This window comes from Cryptomeria japonica, chromosome 7, assembly GCF_030272615.1.
Source record: "Cryptomeria japonica chromosome 7, Sugi_1.0, whole genome shotgun sequence".
Classification (NCBI taxonomy): Eukaryota; Viridiplantae; Streptophyta; class Pinopsida; order Cupressales; family Cupressaceae; genus Cryptomeria; species Cryptomeria japonica.
The window spans coordinates 155,633,976-155,650,001 of record NC_081411.1 but is presented as its reverse complement, the minus strand read 5'-3'; the positions used below and the strand labels follow the sequence as shown (position 1 = coordinate 155,650,001).

The window sequence follows — 16,026 nt, the reverse complement described above, 5'->3', positions numbered from 1 at the left end:
GGTGATTTTTCTAATCTGATGGTGTTCTTCGTGACATATGACCTATTTGGTGGTGTAGCATGTTGCGATTGATCTTGAAGACAATTTCAATGGTGTTGTGTGTTTGGGCATTTGTTTTGGGTCCATGTTATGCCATATATGTCATAATAGTGGTCTAGTGGTTGATCTTTGTATCGTGTACCAGTGAGATTTTGTAATTAGGTCTTATTGGTTTGAGCCAACCTTGTTGCCAAGTTTGATGACCGATATAAATAGATGCATTATTCATGTAATTTTGATATCAGTGAAGTGTATACATTATCAATAGTAAAGGTGCGAACAAACAACTATATCCTTCAGTATTATGATCAAGTAGAGATTGCAGTGTTGCTGAGCAGACAAATGTGCTTAACTAGAACTATCATTAGGCATTTGAAGATGCCATTCTTTCAATTCATTCAATTTTGGATTGTTGTTTGAATGTTTTGTAAGTCAGTGAGACTTTCTTGTAAGGTAGTGAACCTTCCCTGAGGGTTGTGGCCTTTTGGGTTACTGTATTTTAAGCAATGAGCTCTAGGAAGTGAGCCTGAATGCATGTGCATTCCCCATTGTAATTATTTCATATACTACTGTAGAGTATCATTTCATTGTGGGTAGGGTCCCACCGTAGTTTTTCCCTTGACTAGGTTTTCCACATCAAAATTTTGGTGTTATGTGTTGTGTTATTTTTCTTATCTTTGTTGTTGCTGCTATTGATCATATTTGCATTAAAGGTTAATTTGTTAATCTGGTGAATACTGATTCACCCCCCTCTTAGTTTTACTTCATTGTTGTTTCCAATAGTATCATCATTCAATATTGAGTCGTAATTCAACATCTCCCTCAAAAAGAGAATCTTCCATTACAGTTATTTCAATTATCTTTATTTCAATTTCATGGTTAATTCCAAAACAAGGGTTTAACCTAAGGCAAACCCCTATTCCCAACCTATTTCTCGTTCTTTATGTGTGCAGGAAATAGGTATAGAGTTGAAGTCCTCAAAATAAGCATTATTTGCAGAGACAAATCAACCCTCTTTGGCGAGTGAAAAGTGTGGAGGACCAGGGTGACCATCGCCATGGTCCTAACATTACAGGATCTTTTTCAAAGATTCAAATCCAATTCGGCTTACATTGCTCAAATCTAGGTTCATGCAAAAATCCTTCATCTGTAGCTCACTATTTTCTCAATTTTACCTTCATTTTTCATCACTTTACCTAATTTCAGCAATTTAGCTTACAAAAGAGAAATAAAACTATCACATAATTAACCCAAATCTATTCAGAATTCAATCCTTGTCTAATTTGTGATTGTATCTAGTGGATCCCTTTTCCTCTTTTGAATATAATGCTCCCTAAGTGAAAAATTAGTGGTCTTCATCCTTTTGGGGGTGGAAAGCCTAAATTTTTCCACATTACATTTTAGTGAACCTGACTCCCTACACCCTTAATTTTGATTTTTATTCTCAGATCTGAGTGTGTTTGCAATTTAAAATTCAAGTTTTCATTAACAATTTTGATTTCCTTGTAAATTTTAAAAAAATGATGAGTAGAATAAATTAAAAAATAAAATTGAATATCTTAATAAAAGAAAAATAACATTAAAGTGTATTCTTATAAAAGAAAAAGATAGTAATAAAAGATAGATTTTTTATTCAAAATATAATTAATCTACAATAATTAAAATTTTAATAAGACAAATAATTATAAATTGAATTAATAGTAATAACTCTTGATTATTATAAGTAATTTCATAAAAGGGTGTATTAAAATAAATTTTAAACTTGATTAATATTTGAAAGAAAAATAACAACACACTAATTCTTTCTTTTTTATTTTAAAAAATAAATTGAAACTTAAAAAAATAAAATATACTAATAAAATAAGATAATATTAGAAGATATTCTATCCTAATAAAATAAAATAATATTAAAAGATATTCTCATAAAAATAACATTAAAAGATATATTTTCTCTCTTTTATGCATGTTTCTTTTCTAATTAATGATATTAAAATATATATTTTAAAGTTTTTATCATAATTTTTTGAAACTTAAAAAAATATATAAAAGATAAAATTTTCCTTTTGCATGCCTCTCGAACAGGAGGGGGTGCTATCAACTGTACGCCTCGACCTAAAGGAAGGTCTCGGGCCAGTGAATAAAGGGTAGTCTTGGGCTATGCCCCTCTCGGGCCAGTAAGGAGTTCTAATTCCTTTCTCTAGTTTCCTCTCCTTCACTCACCGGGCAAAAAGGGAATTATCTTATTACTAGAGTTTGCCGGGGCGGGCTCTTATCTTCTACCGGTGCGGTCAGATTAGGATCCTAAATCGAGACTACTAAGGCTAGGACCGTCAACATCAAGATAGGGCCGCCTTTTCCTGTAGATCTGGAGGAAGCAGCAATCGAACAACCCTCTACTTATGTCTAAAGGGGCATTGATTGAAGCACAGATTTTATGAGAAGGATCTTTCCTGGCAAGGAGAGTGATCTGAAGGTCCAGCTGTTAAGCTTGAGTTCTAGCTTAGACAAAAGAGCTTCCCAATCAATTTGCTTTTTGCATTGTCCACCAGAGAGAGGGGCGCCCAAGTATTTCGAGGGTATAGATCCTCTTTGGAAGCCCAAAATGCGAGAAATGTCTTAATAAAGGCACTAGGGGTAACTCTAACAGCACAGACTATGGGTAGGCCTTTACAACACACCGGGCCGCTTCGATCACAATGGGGACACCTACTAGCAGTAGGGCATCTCCTCTTAGGCTATGGGGACAGGCATTAGGATGGTCTCCATCACCTCTTATACTGTAATGGCGGGCACTACTACTCTAGGAAGGGTGGATTCGATCTCGACTGGGGCGTATACTACCAAAAGGAAGGGCAGATAACAGCTGTCTCTTGGTCTTAGGGCCAGGGATATAAGCCTGAGAAGAAAGTGCGTGTTAAAAGGCCAAGTGAATGAAAATGAAGCATTTCAAAATGCATCTGACTGAAGCGGTGGGGTGTTGGCAAATTGAATAGATTCTATATGTCACATGCCTACCCCTACCATGTGACGTATAGAATCGAGAAAGGAGTAGCTTCGGTCTAAACCAAGCCTTCTCATTGATGAAGACCTTCGGGCAGGATGATTCCCTGAGTTAGCCCTCACAATTGCTTTCTATGGATCTTATCTATAAAAGGGTAACATTGGAAGACAGGGCGATTGGCTTGGCTTTTAAAACACAAGGTCGGAAAGAGGGAGGACACTTACCTTACTGGGGGAGAATTCCCATAGGGTTCTGACCTTTAAGTTACTAATCGGGAGGGGGGGTGCTTTACTATATGCTCGCTTCCTGGTGGAGCAGGGAAAGAAATAAAGACGGATGCTTGCCTAACTAATTAGGCTAGCAAAGAAAAGAAAGAAGGCGGTAAAGTTGATAGGGAAGAGAAAACGGACGGTCCAGTTCACTGACTGGGTTACAATTCGGCATCGCTCTCACTCAGAATAGGGAGTCTTAGCGGGCCCTTCATTTCAAGAGTGAGAGTAGGGGTGGGAAATAGAATCATTACTGAAAACGGGTGCTTGCCAATTAATAATATTAAAATATTTTTTAAATTTTTTTTTTATCATATTTGTTTTTTTAAATTAATATAAATATAAGCAATTAATTCAATCACCTTGCAACTATTCAAAAATAGGTTACATATTTTATATAGAGAATATTTTGGACATGATAAATTGGTATATTTTAAAAAAATATTCAAAATAGAAAGTTGGTCAACAATAGAAAATCATCCTATTCAATAAGAAAGGAGATTTACTTTTTTGCTTTATTTGATATAGTTAAAAAATCTAGCATTTACCTTGTGTTTAAAATTTCCATATTAATCAATATTGACAACTTTTTTTTATAGTTAAAAAAATAATTGACGTTTGAATGATTGTTAAAAAAATTCATATTTATAACTCATATTATCAATAAATATTTTTAATTAAAAAATTTATATGATAAATATTGTTTAATAAAAATAATTTTAAATTATGATTTATAAATTATTAACTATTTAAATTACCTACAATTCTTTCGTTCCACCACTCTTAATCCTCACTAAAAATTCATATTTATAACTCATATTTATAATTCTCAATTAATATTCTTAAAGGAAGTTTATTATTAACTATTTAAATTTCTTACAATTCTTTTGATAGAAATTAATTAATATACCTATATTTAAAAAATATATGTAAAATATCACTAGAAAATCATCTATAAAATAAACGTTCTTCTAAAATATTAAATTATCAAGAATAGAAATCCATTAAAGTTCTATTTTATTTGGAATATAAAATTGTGAAGATTAAAAGAGCAGAGAAGCGAAAACAAAACAACAGAAAAGAAAACACACAACACAAGGTTTAACGTGGTTCACCACTAAGTGGCTACGTCCACCAGAAACGCAGGGAGAATTCTTATTAAGCAATAACCAATACTACAATCATACATGACTGCACTCAGTCATTTATACAGACATCTCAGATATGAAATGAAGAGTCTTCTGGGGAAGACAAACAACCATGTGACTGTTGGGCTTCATATATCCAACAATCTCCCCCGTGAAGTCCAACCGACACAGCCTGTAACACTCCCTGCATCTCCATTCCAAAGCTCATACTACAATCAGTTGGCAAGACTTTAATTTTGCAAAGTCTTGTTCATGAACACTGAGGTTTAATCTTCTAAAAATTAAATCAGAGTTATAAACATCTTCTCCTACTAATCTTCCAGGCACAAATTGACCCTATATTCCATAACCAAGAACACTAGATTCGACAAGTTCAAAATATATTCTTCTATTATAGTCAACAACATCGATGCTCCCCTTCTTTGCAACCGAAACTTCTTCAATATGACCAGCAACGATTGTTGCCAAAGCAACTTCTCCTTTGAGGACCATTACATCCGTAGCATTTTCGGGAGCCAAAGCTTGGCAATGTCTGCACCAAAGCCCAACCGATTCACCAAAAAGATTAGCCTGTCCATATACACCACAATTACACCCAACTCCTCGGTTTGAAGGCATGGGAGAGGAGCGTGCAATCAATGCATTCCACTCTGCCTCTACTGCTGCAATCTGCAACAATAAATCATCACTTTTGCACTCTGCCTGTTCTTCTTCAGGGTCATCCTCATTCGCTAGATTCGAGACTACATCCTCCTCATCTTGGAAGGGAAACAAACCAGTCTCTTCTTCAAACAACGAATACAACAAACCCTCTTCTTCTTCAACTGAAGTCTCCTCCTTTTTCCAACCATCCCACCAATGACGTTTGATTTCATCCTCCACTTAGACATCACTCTCTATCGAGTCTAGACTGCCAAGAAATTTTTCGATGACTGATTCGGCCTCATCATTTGAAACTTCAGCTTGTTTATTGATAACATAAAAACACCCAACTCCAGGATCAAACACAAAGTAAGGGCACTCATATCCAGGATCAACTATACAATCGGATCCCATCTTTGCTCAATAGTTCACCATAGCTTTGATACCAATTGTGAAGATTAAAAGAGTAGAGAAGCGAAAACAAAATAGCAGAAAAGAAAACACACAACACAAGGTTTAACGTGGTTCACCACTAAGTGGCTACGTCCACCAAAAACGCAGCAATATCCAATACTACAATCATACATGACTGCACTCAGTCATTTATAGAGACATCTTAGATATGAAATGAAGAGTCTTCTGGGGACGACAAACAACCATGTGGCTGTTGGGCTTCATATATCCAACAAAAATAACATCTCCAAAAACTTAAACATGACATATTTCATACATTTAGCTGTCATTTGCATGTCAAATTATTTCAAAAATGAATTTTTGTTTACAGATATTTTGATGTCATTGTAGATATCTCGAATAATAATTATAAAATAATACAAATCATCTTAACTTACAAACTACCTTAATGCAGCAAAAACTCTTGGACTAGATCACTTTACATTCACATTCCATCACTCAAAACTTCGAGTTATAGACTATTAAAACTTGGAGTTACGGCGTGAATGTAATAAATTGTTTTTCGAGACTTCTGCTTCTCTGGTTCATTCCTACAAAATTGGTGTTGGAGGAGACTCCTCTCTCTGGCAAACTATCCCCATTTTCTGTTGATAAGTTATAAAGCCCTAAAATACGATTAGCTCTTATCGATTCAAATTCCAATTTAAAAAAGACCCATGAGATTCCAATTCCGTATAAATAGAAGATTAGATTTCGACTTCAAATCTGAATTCCATTCCTTAAATCGCAAGCTGCAATGGACGCCCATTCCTTGGAAATTGGGGATAAGAATGACGGCGATGTTATATTACAGATAATTTGTGCCAACGGTGTTGAATATAAGGGTAATCCTGTTTACTTACATTCTCATGTTTTGAGCAAATCCAAATTTTTTGAGGCCAGGCTCTCTGAGAGGTGGTCTTTACATATTTCTCCTCCTGAAATAAAAATAACTGTCATTCCCAATGGCCTTGCTGAGGATTATATAAAGTGTATTAGCTTCATGTATTCATCTTACAAGGGGAGAGGCATTCATTTCTCTGGGGTAGATGAAGCTCTGGATATTTTTCCCATTGCTTCTGAATTACTCTTTGAAGAAGGCACGCAGGCTTGCATGCATTATCTGGAAGCAGTTCCGTGGACTCGGCAACAATCAATCAAGATCAACTCTTTACTATCACTTTTGCAAGTAAGTGATTCTGCCGATTTATCTGCAAGACTTGAAATTTCCAACTCTTTTACTACTGAAAAGATAGAGCTCTTCAAGAAGAAATTGCCACAAATGTTATCTGATATAGGGAAAAATTCAATACCCCTTTCTATGTCTCGGCTTATCATGGAGCAACAACTCAGTAAAATTTTTCAAGGCAATGCATTTCCTCCTATGCAAGAAGTATGTAGAGACGCAATTATAAATGAATTTAGTCTCAAAATTGAGGGTATTAAAAAATCTCAAGAATTTGACATTGCTGGTGACTGTAATCATCTGTTGTGGCTAGTAGACATTACTAAGCTTTGCAATATTGAAATATTTAAAACTGCATTCAAAATGTTTGTGGAAGACTTACAATTAGGTGACATATTGCTTCACAAAGGTGAATTTCTCTATTCCGACCGAGCTCGTTCCCAATCATTCTCAAATTATCTACTACAAATTTTAGTGGACAGATTTTTAAAGGGTTTGGCAAATGGTGATATAATTGTTCCAAAGTCTTCGAATTTCTTTTCTGAGAATATGGGTACCAGTTATGGCATTTCAGATTTGTAACATGTTAAATTCCTATAACAATTGCTATGATGGCTCTCAAAGATTTGTTGAGGGTGTTACTAAAGTGGTAGGGACCCTTCCTCCTTATGACCAGAAAGCACTATATATGTTTTGGAAAAACTCTTTAAAGGGATCTGGATACACAAAGATATCTTGTCAGTGGTTGATTGATGCAACATGGCTAGCAGTCTCGGGACTCAGCGATGCGCAATGAAGACTTAAACATGACTTCAAATTCTGGATTTTTGTTTTTTCACTTATATTGCTGCAGGGCTGATTAATGAAATGTGTAATTATTGGAGGATTTGTCAACTGAAGTTTGATAAAAAAAAAACATGGAGATTCAAATTAACAGTACAGAATCTTTTAGGAAATTTAGAACTCAGTGTTACTGGTATGACTCATAAAGCATTATTAATAGGGTGGTTTACTTGGACTAGAGGCATATGTTGTATTTTTGACATTCTCATTATTATATTAGAATTTGTATAGTTGATTGGCGATTGTATGTTCCAGCAAGTTATAGGGTGCTACCAATTAAAGTTCAAACATAATTAAAATGTATTTATTTGCAAATTTTTTTCTGACAGTTTTAGTCAAGAAATCTCCATAAATCCAATTTCTCTTTAAAGAATAAGAACCACTTCAATTTTGACAGAAAGCTGTAACACATCAATCATCAATTTTATATATGGGTGAATACTTCTGTTCAGATTATTAGTAGGAAATTTCTATGCAAATAAATAGTTTTCTGGTTTTTTTAATATAAGAGGATCTCAACAAATTAGATATTGGTTTGGAATTATTCAAGATGCTTCTGCCTCTCTAATAATTTAGGTGATCATATTTGTTATGTATTTACTAGCTCAAAAATCCTCTTTTGTTTCCTATAATTGTCGTGTTTTAACAACAATATAGAAAGGGTTATGATATAGGATTATGTATATTTCATTGAGTTCTTTAAAGAATAAAAAATAATAGATTGTTAAAGATTTGTCTATATTGTATCTTAAATCCACGTGAAATCCAAGCTAAAATACCATCATTTTCCAATCAATATTACTTTAGTATGAACAACCAAATTGAAAGGTTAGGACACCACGATATGGCTAGTTGAATTAAGGGTTACAAAAATTAATACCTCTGTAATGAGTACATACTGAAAATTAATAGCCCTGTAATGAGTACATACTGATCTATCTTGCTCCAAGCACAAGTAGCTCCAAATGAGCAACGTGTTAGCGAGAGAGCTCTGAGAAGTTCCAAGCATATAATTTGGAGTGGCTCTAGAATGCTTTCAAGTTCTGTAATCAGTTTGTAGTTCGTTTATTTGTAAAAAGTTTTATTTTCAGTTTAAAAGAAACCAAGAAATAATATTGCACATCTACAGTTTGTGTTTTGCTTCCGCTATGTACTGTCGGTGATTGGCAAAGCTGAATTGCAATCTTAGAGATTTGTTTGTTTCTTAAATTTAAGGATTTGTGTCAAAACTTAGTCTCTGCCCTTTTCTGACAATTTAAATTTATCTACATGATATCAAAATTCTTCTTGAACATTTTAAATTTCCAAATGTTGATGTAGGTAATAAGTTAATGATGATACAACCATCTCTTTTTATTTTTATTTTTCCTCTATTAAAATGTCAAGGGAGCGTTCAACTGAGGAGACTATCCTCCCAAAGTTATAAACACACTTTCTATATAACAAACATCTCTTAAAAAAATTTCTTTTTTAGCAAGAAATGAATATTTCCTCATGTTTTCTCCATTAGCAAATCCTCTCAAGGCAACAGTAAATCACGTGATAAAGTGTTCCATATAAAATCAAGAAAATTGGGAAATTATTCTATTATTATTTTCGTCATGAAAATAGAGAATTGAGTCAATGTCTGCTATGCAATAAGCTAAATTTTAAAATTGGTCATTTGAGTCTACTTAGATCGTAGTAGGGACAAGGAATGATTTTACAAGAGACTATTGGCAAGATGAAAGTATAAAAATGTGTTATTCTGATTTTTAGTAAACTCAATTTTAAGTATTTCTAATTAAAGGTCAGTTATAACAAAAAAAATGTGTTCAAAATGGATTTTCAAAATGGATTTCATCTAGCCATTTAACTAAAAAGTCATTTCCAAAAAAAAAAAAAGGTATTCTATTTAGATTTGATCCAGCAAAACTTGTTTAGTCAAAAATATCACATACATGACATCACTTTGATGCAAATTATATATATATAAACTTGACCTTATATATATCTCATTTTGTAGATCTTACTATGTATATTCTGAAAAAAAATTACAAATAAATCATTAATTCCAAAAGTTAAGGTTGATAATATTCTATTATCAAAGATACGAAAAGAAATCTGCAAAAAATTAACAGTAAAAAATAAAATCTTAACTAAGAATTGAAGTTTTAAATAAAATCTTAACTAAGAATTGAAGTTTTAAAGAAATACATCAAAATATATGTTGCCATTGAAATGGGACACATTATTGAGCTGTACAACTTACAAATGTGTTAATTTTTTAAATAGAAGTTAATATAAAAATTCCAACAAGAATTTTGTGGAGGTAACTTTTACGTCAAATGAAGCATGAAACTTTTGGAATATGTTTTGAAGTTTGGAATCGGTTTGTCATAAACGAGTCTCGGGCAATAGGTTAGCGAGAAGAAAAATATTGGTTACTCCACTATTGTAACCTGAGAAACTATAACTAGCAATTGCATGCTTTTTTCATGCAATGGTGAGCTGATAGGTGTTTGCCAAACAGGAGCAGGGAGATCGAAACCAATGGTTAATTTTTTTCTCACAAGCCTCTTCAACCTTCTAACATTTCAATATATGTCATTTAAAACAGAACAAATGAAATCAATCAAAGTCTACAGAGATTTGCTTGTTCACATCGATTGTAAACTGTCAGTTATACCAGATGCACTGTAAAGAAGGTTCTCCCAAAACAGCATAAAAAGAGATCTCCAACATGCAAAAGCAGGCTTACAAAGAGATACAAATGAAAGAACTAAAGGCCATGTTACCATTATGCTCCCCATTGTACTGCTACACCTACTATTTATATTCTAATACCCAAAAATTATGCAGTACCATAAACATCAAGCATCCTGTTTTAAGTGATATTCCTAAATACAGATGAGAGGAGAAGGGGGGCAGCGCTGGTCTTCATATAAGACTACAAGCTTTCTACTAACTGCTGTTATGCTGATCAAATCAATTGCTACCATCTGAATTTATGAGATGCCGTGTTAGGAACCTGACAACTTAGGATATAACAAGGCAAAGGACTTCCTACAATGGGCAAAACATTCAACCCTTGCTGGGTAATTCCTTGTATAAAAGGCTAGAAAAATGCAAGCCAACATAGAAACAATTGCACATACGTTTTATTGAAGAAGAAAACAATATTCTGTGGAGGTAAAATTGATTTACTAATAAAAGACATCTCAAGGTAGAATAATAATATATTAACCAATGCAATAAAGTTGCATCGTATGTTTTGATTCATAAGACTTGATGTCTTAAACAACCAAATTGCTCGGACAGTAGGAATGTCGCTCTGAACTATAAGGAGGAAGACAACCCTAACTCTGTGGGCACTGAGCAGGGTAGGAATTCTGCGAATACTATTTTGAATATTCCCTGTAACTGTACTCTGGAATCCTTCAACTTCCAGAAATGGGTTATTGACAACATTACTAGTATGCAAAGTAAACAGAGGGATCTGGAAAATAAGATAAATAAGTTGATTAAGGATACAAATTCTGGGAAAAAGAATGAGGAGACGGAAACCAATGAAGCCGAGGAGGAAATCGAGATGGAGGATTGGCTGGAAAAAGACCTGATTAAAGGGGATTTGAAACATCTGGAGAATGTTATCAGAATTTTGAAAGAACAGGTTGAGGAGGATAAAAACAATATCAATACCCGGGTTGCCCACACTGAGAAGGCTTTGAAAAGTTTCATGAACCACAGTCTTCAGGTCCTAAAAGTTTCGTCACAAAACATGAATGCACTGGTGGATCACTCGGAGAGAAAAAATAAGGATAAGAATTTGGTAATCATTGAAGATGTACCAACTTCCAGCTCCACCCATCAGATTTCCAGGCAAAGGACTAGGCAGAACACTATTGAGATGGAGACCAAAACGAAAGATATCCAGCTGAGATAGGAGAGCAATGATCTGAGGGAAGTGGCCAAGGCGATGATGCTTTTGGTTCAGAATGCTAAGGAGTCTATAAAAGTATTCAATTGATATGTAATGCTGGGTTTGGAAGGCCAATTTTTTGTTGGCTCCTTGCTGTCTTTTTGTCCTAGTTGCTGGTTTTTTGCAGCTGTTTTGTCTTGTTTCTTTCATGCTTATCTTTCGTAATGTAAGCGGGTTTCGGGTCCCTTAAAACCTGTTTTTTCTTAATCAAAAACAACCAAATTGCAAATATATTATTCTAGTAACATTATTTCACAATCCAAAGAAGTTCAAGTTTCAAAAGAAATAGATTACTCTTATTCGAGAACAACCAGATTAACATTGAGCTAATCAGTCTACTGATGCGAATGTATAAGTAACAATTCACAATGCTTATGAAGTTCTGGTCACAAAAATATATATCTGAAATTGCAAGGAAAGATGGTGTTCCAAAACTGTACTTATAAAAATCTAGCTATGCACTAAAAATTACTTACAAATCTTAGTCAAGAATCAAGAATTTAATAATCTAAAACAAAAAACCATTTAAGATGTGTCATTACAGAACAAAGATTCAAATATACCAAAATCGCATTATTTGGAATGACAATTTTTTTAAGAAACCCAAAAAAGGCTCATGAAAAGCAAAACTGAAAGAAAAAGGTATTGTGGTTTCCTTGATTTATTACCAATTAGTAAAAACTATACAAAATGTGTCTTGTCGTCAACGATTTCCTTGCAAACTGCACGAACTCATTTCACCTATTTCAACATCTATCAACTGGCAGCTGCCTGTATCCATTACCATAATCTCAACAATATCTAAATATTTTAGTTAAAAAGAAATAAAAATCAAATAAGCTAACTGCTTCTGAAATTATTCTGATAATATGGCCCATGTTAGAAAATCAAAGAACCATTTGAAAACAATTACCACTCGTAGATGTACACTATTTTATTTGGTTATCATATATTACTCTCTGTTTTAAGAATCATCAGGTTTTTCCTAACAATGTTTTCCCTCAAATGGAGATCAGAGTTCTCATCCAGACCTGCAAATTCCAATGAATAACATGCCAAATGTTTGGGGTTACCTCAACATTACATGCAACAAATTTAGGAGGATTTCTTCTTTTTTATCATGTCTCCTCTTGTAAATATCTGAACAAAAACAGTGATTGACACATTCTTAAAAAGAAAATTCTTCTCTTGCATGCACAGTATTGTATATCATTACAGTATACTTTTCTCTGTTTCCATAAACATGCATTTTGAAATCGAATGCGTGATCTTACTCTCAAAAGCTTGCATATCGCCTCACTGTCCAATGAGAGATTTATAAACAATACTGGTGTATTAATATTTCGAAAAAATCTTCTTACCAAGCATCGTACTGCTAATTTTAGAATGTTTAATGTTGGATTGACTACTTTTTAAGAACTAGTATATGTTTCATTGGTGTTGGCAAACATGCCCTTCAACGATATTTTCGAGAAATTGGCTGCAGAGTCGTCAAAGCTCACAAAATACACAAAGAGGGAGACTATAGATTAGGGTTTTTGTTTGGAGAAATTGCAGACACCGTCATAAAATGGAAACTTTGAGCCATGTCACTTATTTTCTTTTTTCAATTTTTTACAGTTTTGGTTTGATGACTGCTAATCGTTTGGATGAGAACAGGATGAAATCTGTTCGGCCGGACAAATGATTATTTCAGCTGCGTTAACCTTCAAAAATAATAAAATTGTATAGTATTAAATTCTATGTAACTCTTCAAATAGTTGAAATCCCTTCTCAATGAATTTTCTTTCTATGGGGATTTAATCAAAAGTTCTGAAATGCATTAGGAGGAATTCAAATTTATGCTCATCCAAAGAAACGTAAAGAAACCAAACAACCCACAAATCTACCTAGGGTTTCAAGCAAATATACCTTGAAATCTCCAGAAGTGCCTATGTTTCCCGCAATACGGAGCCTCGGAGTTGGAGGTAACGTTCCCATGACGGGTAGTTTGCCCTTACCAGTAAAGTAAAAAAATCTAGGCTGGGGTTTTGAGGGCAGAAAGTTTTTCTCTATTGAACGATTATTTCATAAATCCCTGCTTGCCAGATCTTCATTTTCTTGAGAAAAAATTAATTTTTAATTTCAGGGTTTGACAAATGGCTGGCATGGATGATGGGGAGGTGGATTTCTTGAACCAGGAGATATTTTGGGGAAAACTACATTGATTTATTCATGTTTTACCAGAAATCAAAACCTCAAAGATATAATACACAGAGATTTGACAAACGTTTACACTAATTAAATTCATGAGCTTTGCAAAATCTTGTTTAATAGAAAAAATTCAGGAAGCATGGAGAATGTGGCAATGAAAAGGAAAGGATCAAACCCTAGTTGGAGGGAATTGTTGAATGTAATCTAAAATAGCTTCCCATGTCTAGTAGTTCACTCTAATCAGCGGAAAGAATCGCTTTGCGAAAACATTGCCTTTTGCCGCGCTTCACCAGTTCTTCTGTCCTGTGCTGGGCGGTTTCTCCTCATAGTGGTGGATAAAGGAGATTCATCCTGAGCCCTATTTCCTCAGGTGATACATCATTTTCATTTTCAGTTTTACCTTTCCTTTTCTCTGCGATGTCAGATAAGATGAGGGAAAATATATAGTTTTTCTAGGGTTTTCTTTATTTCTGTTTTTATCATACATGAACAATAATGATTGTTTTTGCTTGTGGTTGGAAATTGGCTATTTATGTTTGTTTGTTATATATATATATATAAAAGTTATTCAATGGGAGAAAGGGTAAAGAGAAAATTAGAAATTCTTTGAGGTATCTCTTGTATATAATTTAATTGTAGGATGTAGATTACAACTTGTATTAATCCTACTTTTTAACTTGTAAAAATTTAAAATTTTGTGTCAAACTCTCTCAATTGATAACCTCTTGGGCATAAATATCCCCTGTCATCCCAAGCTATTAAATACCTCATGATAGTGGAGCAAAGTCATCTGTTACCTCAGCTAAAGACCTTGCAAAGCAATGATGTAGCCTCCCAAAATCATAGATAAAACAACGAAATTAATAGACAAAGTATCTTAAAGATATGTCATCTCATGGAATGTTACGATTATGGACATGTGCAAAATGTGTTTATTTTAAGGTTTTAGAGACTTTCTACCAAGGGTCAATGACTAAACAATATCAATGGAGAGAAACACAAGTTTGCATACCTTTGGGTCATAATTTCATGCTTTCCAACTATAAACACATATTACAAGGCATGCACATTATTGTTTTGGTGAAAAGACATTTCAAGAAAATGCACATTTCAAGCCTAATGTTAAACTCCACAACCTCTGCGAGTGATATGCAATGACTCCAACATTTTTCAATAAGTGTTTTGTCACACTACATATTTAGTGTGAGAACTCTATGTCTAGACAATGTCTCATTCAAGATAAAATGTTATGGAGTATATTACGTAGATGTTATGTGGTCATGATGGTTCAAGATATAAGTTAGTACTAGGACATGAAATTATGCGAATTGTCAAAAAAATTGGTTCTATCGCATTTCACTTCAAATTTGATGATCACATGGGAGTGAGCATACGTGTCAAATTTTCAAGGGATGTGAATATGGAAAAGGAAAAGGAAAGGGTCTTTTATAGTCCATGATGTCAGCAATCTGTATATGGGTCTACAGATGGGTTAGAGAAATATGAAAGTTGTTTATCAAAGTGCCTCAAAGAAATGCGATCTCATGGAGCGACATGACTTTACATATCCATAAAATCAATTTGGTGATAAGACTAAAGAAACTTTTAAACAAATGCAATGGCAGGCATAAAGTCGATCCCATAAACTCTGTAGCATACTCCACCTTACCAACACAAAATTAAAACTTAGAAACATTGTGTGCAAAGGATATAGAAGAGTTCTAATAAATGTTGTGGTTGCAATGACCCATGTAGACATGCAATCAAAATATGAAAGCATATACAAAGGCCTGGGCTACATGAAAGAAAATATCAAAGCGGTGTCACCTCATGGAATGCAATGGTCACAGGGATATGCATAAAATGGATTTGTTGGTAAAGCTTTCAAAACTTCAACACAAATGTAATGTGCAGGTGTAAAACCATTTCCACAACTTGTGCCAACATCGTTCCTCTCCATCAACACTGAAATGGAAGCTTTGAAAACAATACTTAAACTGCCACCAAAGCATGAAAGATGGTGAAACATTGCTTGCCATTGATCTAATCGACACATGTATGCAAAATGTGGAATCACAACTAATGCACTTGATTTGTTTTACATAATGTGCCAAAGAGATGTCATTTGAAGGATTAATGAATTGAAATGGTTTCACAACTTACATTAAATAGATATGTTGAATTAGGCATCAAGAGATTTCAAATGAATGCAATTGGTAGGCAAAGTATTGGTTGCTACAATATTTACCAACATTTTACATACATACGTGATGTGATAGTTTTAGAAATAG

General features: G+C 33.9%; 1 protein-coding gene and 1 long non-coding RNA gene across 2 annotated transcripts; one reads left to right on the top strand and one right to left on the bottom strand.

Annotated features, from left to right (window-relative positions):
• The first annotated feature begins 6,309 nt into the window (after positions 1–6,309).
• On the top strand, positions 6,310–7,320 carry LOC131856527 (BTB/POZ domain-containing protein At1g63850-like). Its single transcript, XM_059208350.1, has one exon. It carries the CDS (start codon positions 6,310–6,312, stop codon positions 7,318–7,320), a length of 1,011 nt encoding a protein of 336 aa, XP_059064333.1.
• Positions 7,321–12,080: 4,760 nt separating this feature from the next.
• LOC131078264 (uncharacterized) lies at positions 12,081–14,237 on the bottom strand. Its single transcript, XR_009113759.2, has 2 exons — positions 13,454–14,237; positions 12,081–13,248 (listed from the first exon to the last, which is right to left on the bottom strand). It is a non-coding gene; the product is annotated as an uncharacterized LOC131078264 (long non-coding RNA).
• Positions 14,238–16,026: the final 1,789 nt, after the last annotated feature.

Excerpts from the sequence above, each read along its gene's own strand:
- LOC131856527 (XM_059208350.1), top strand. The coding sequence starts at position 6,310 with ATGGACGCCCATTCCTTGGAAATTGGGGATAAGAATGACGGCGATGTT.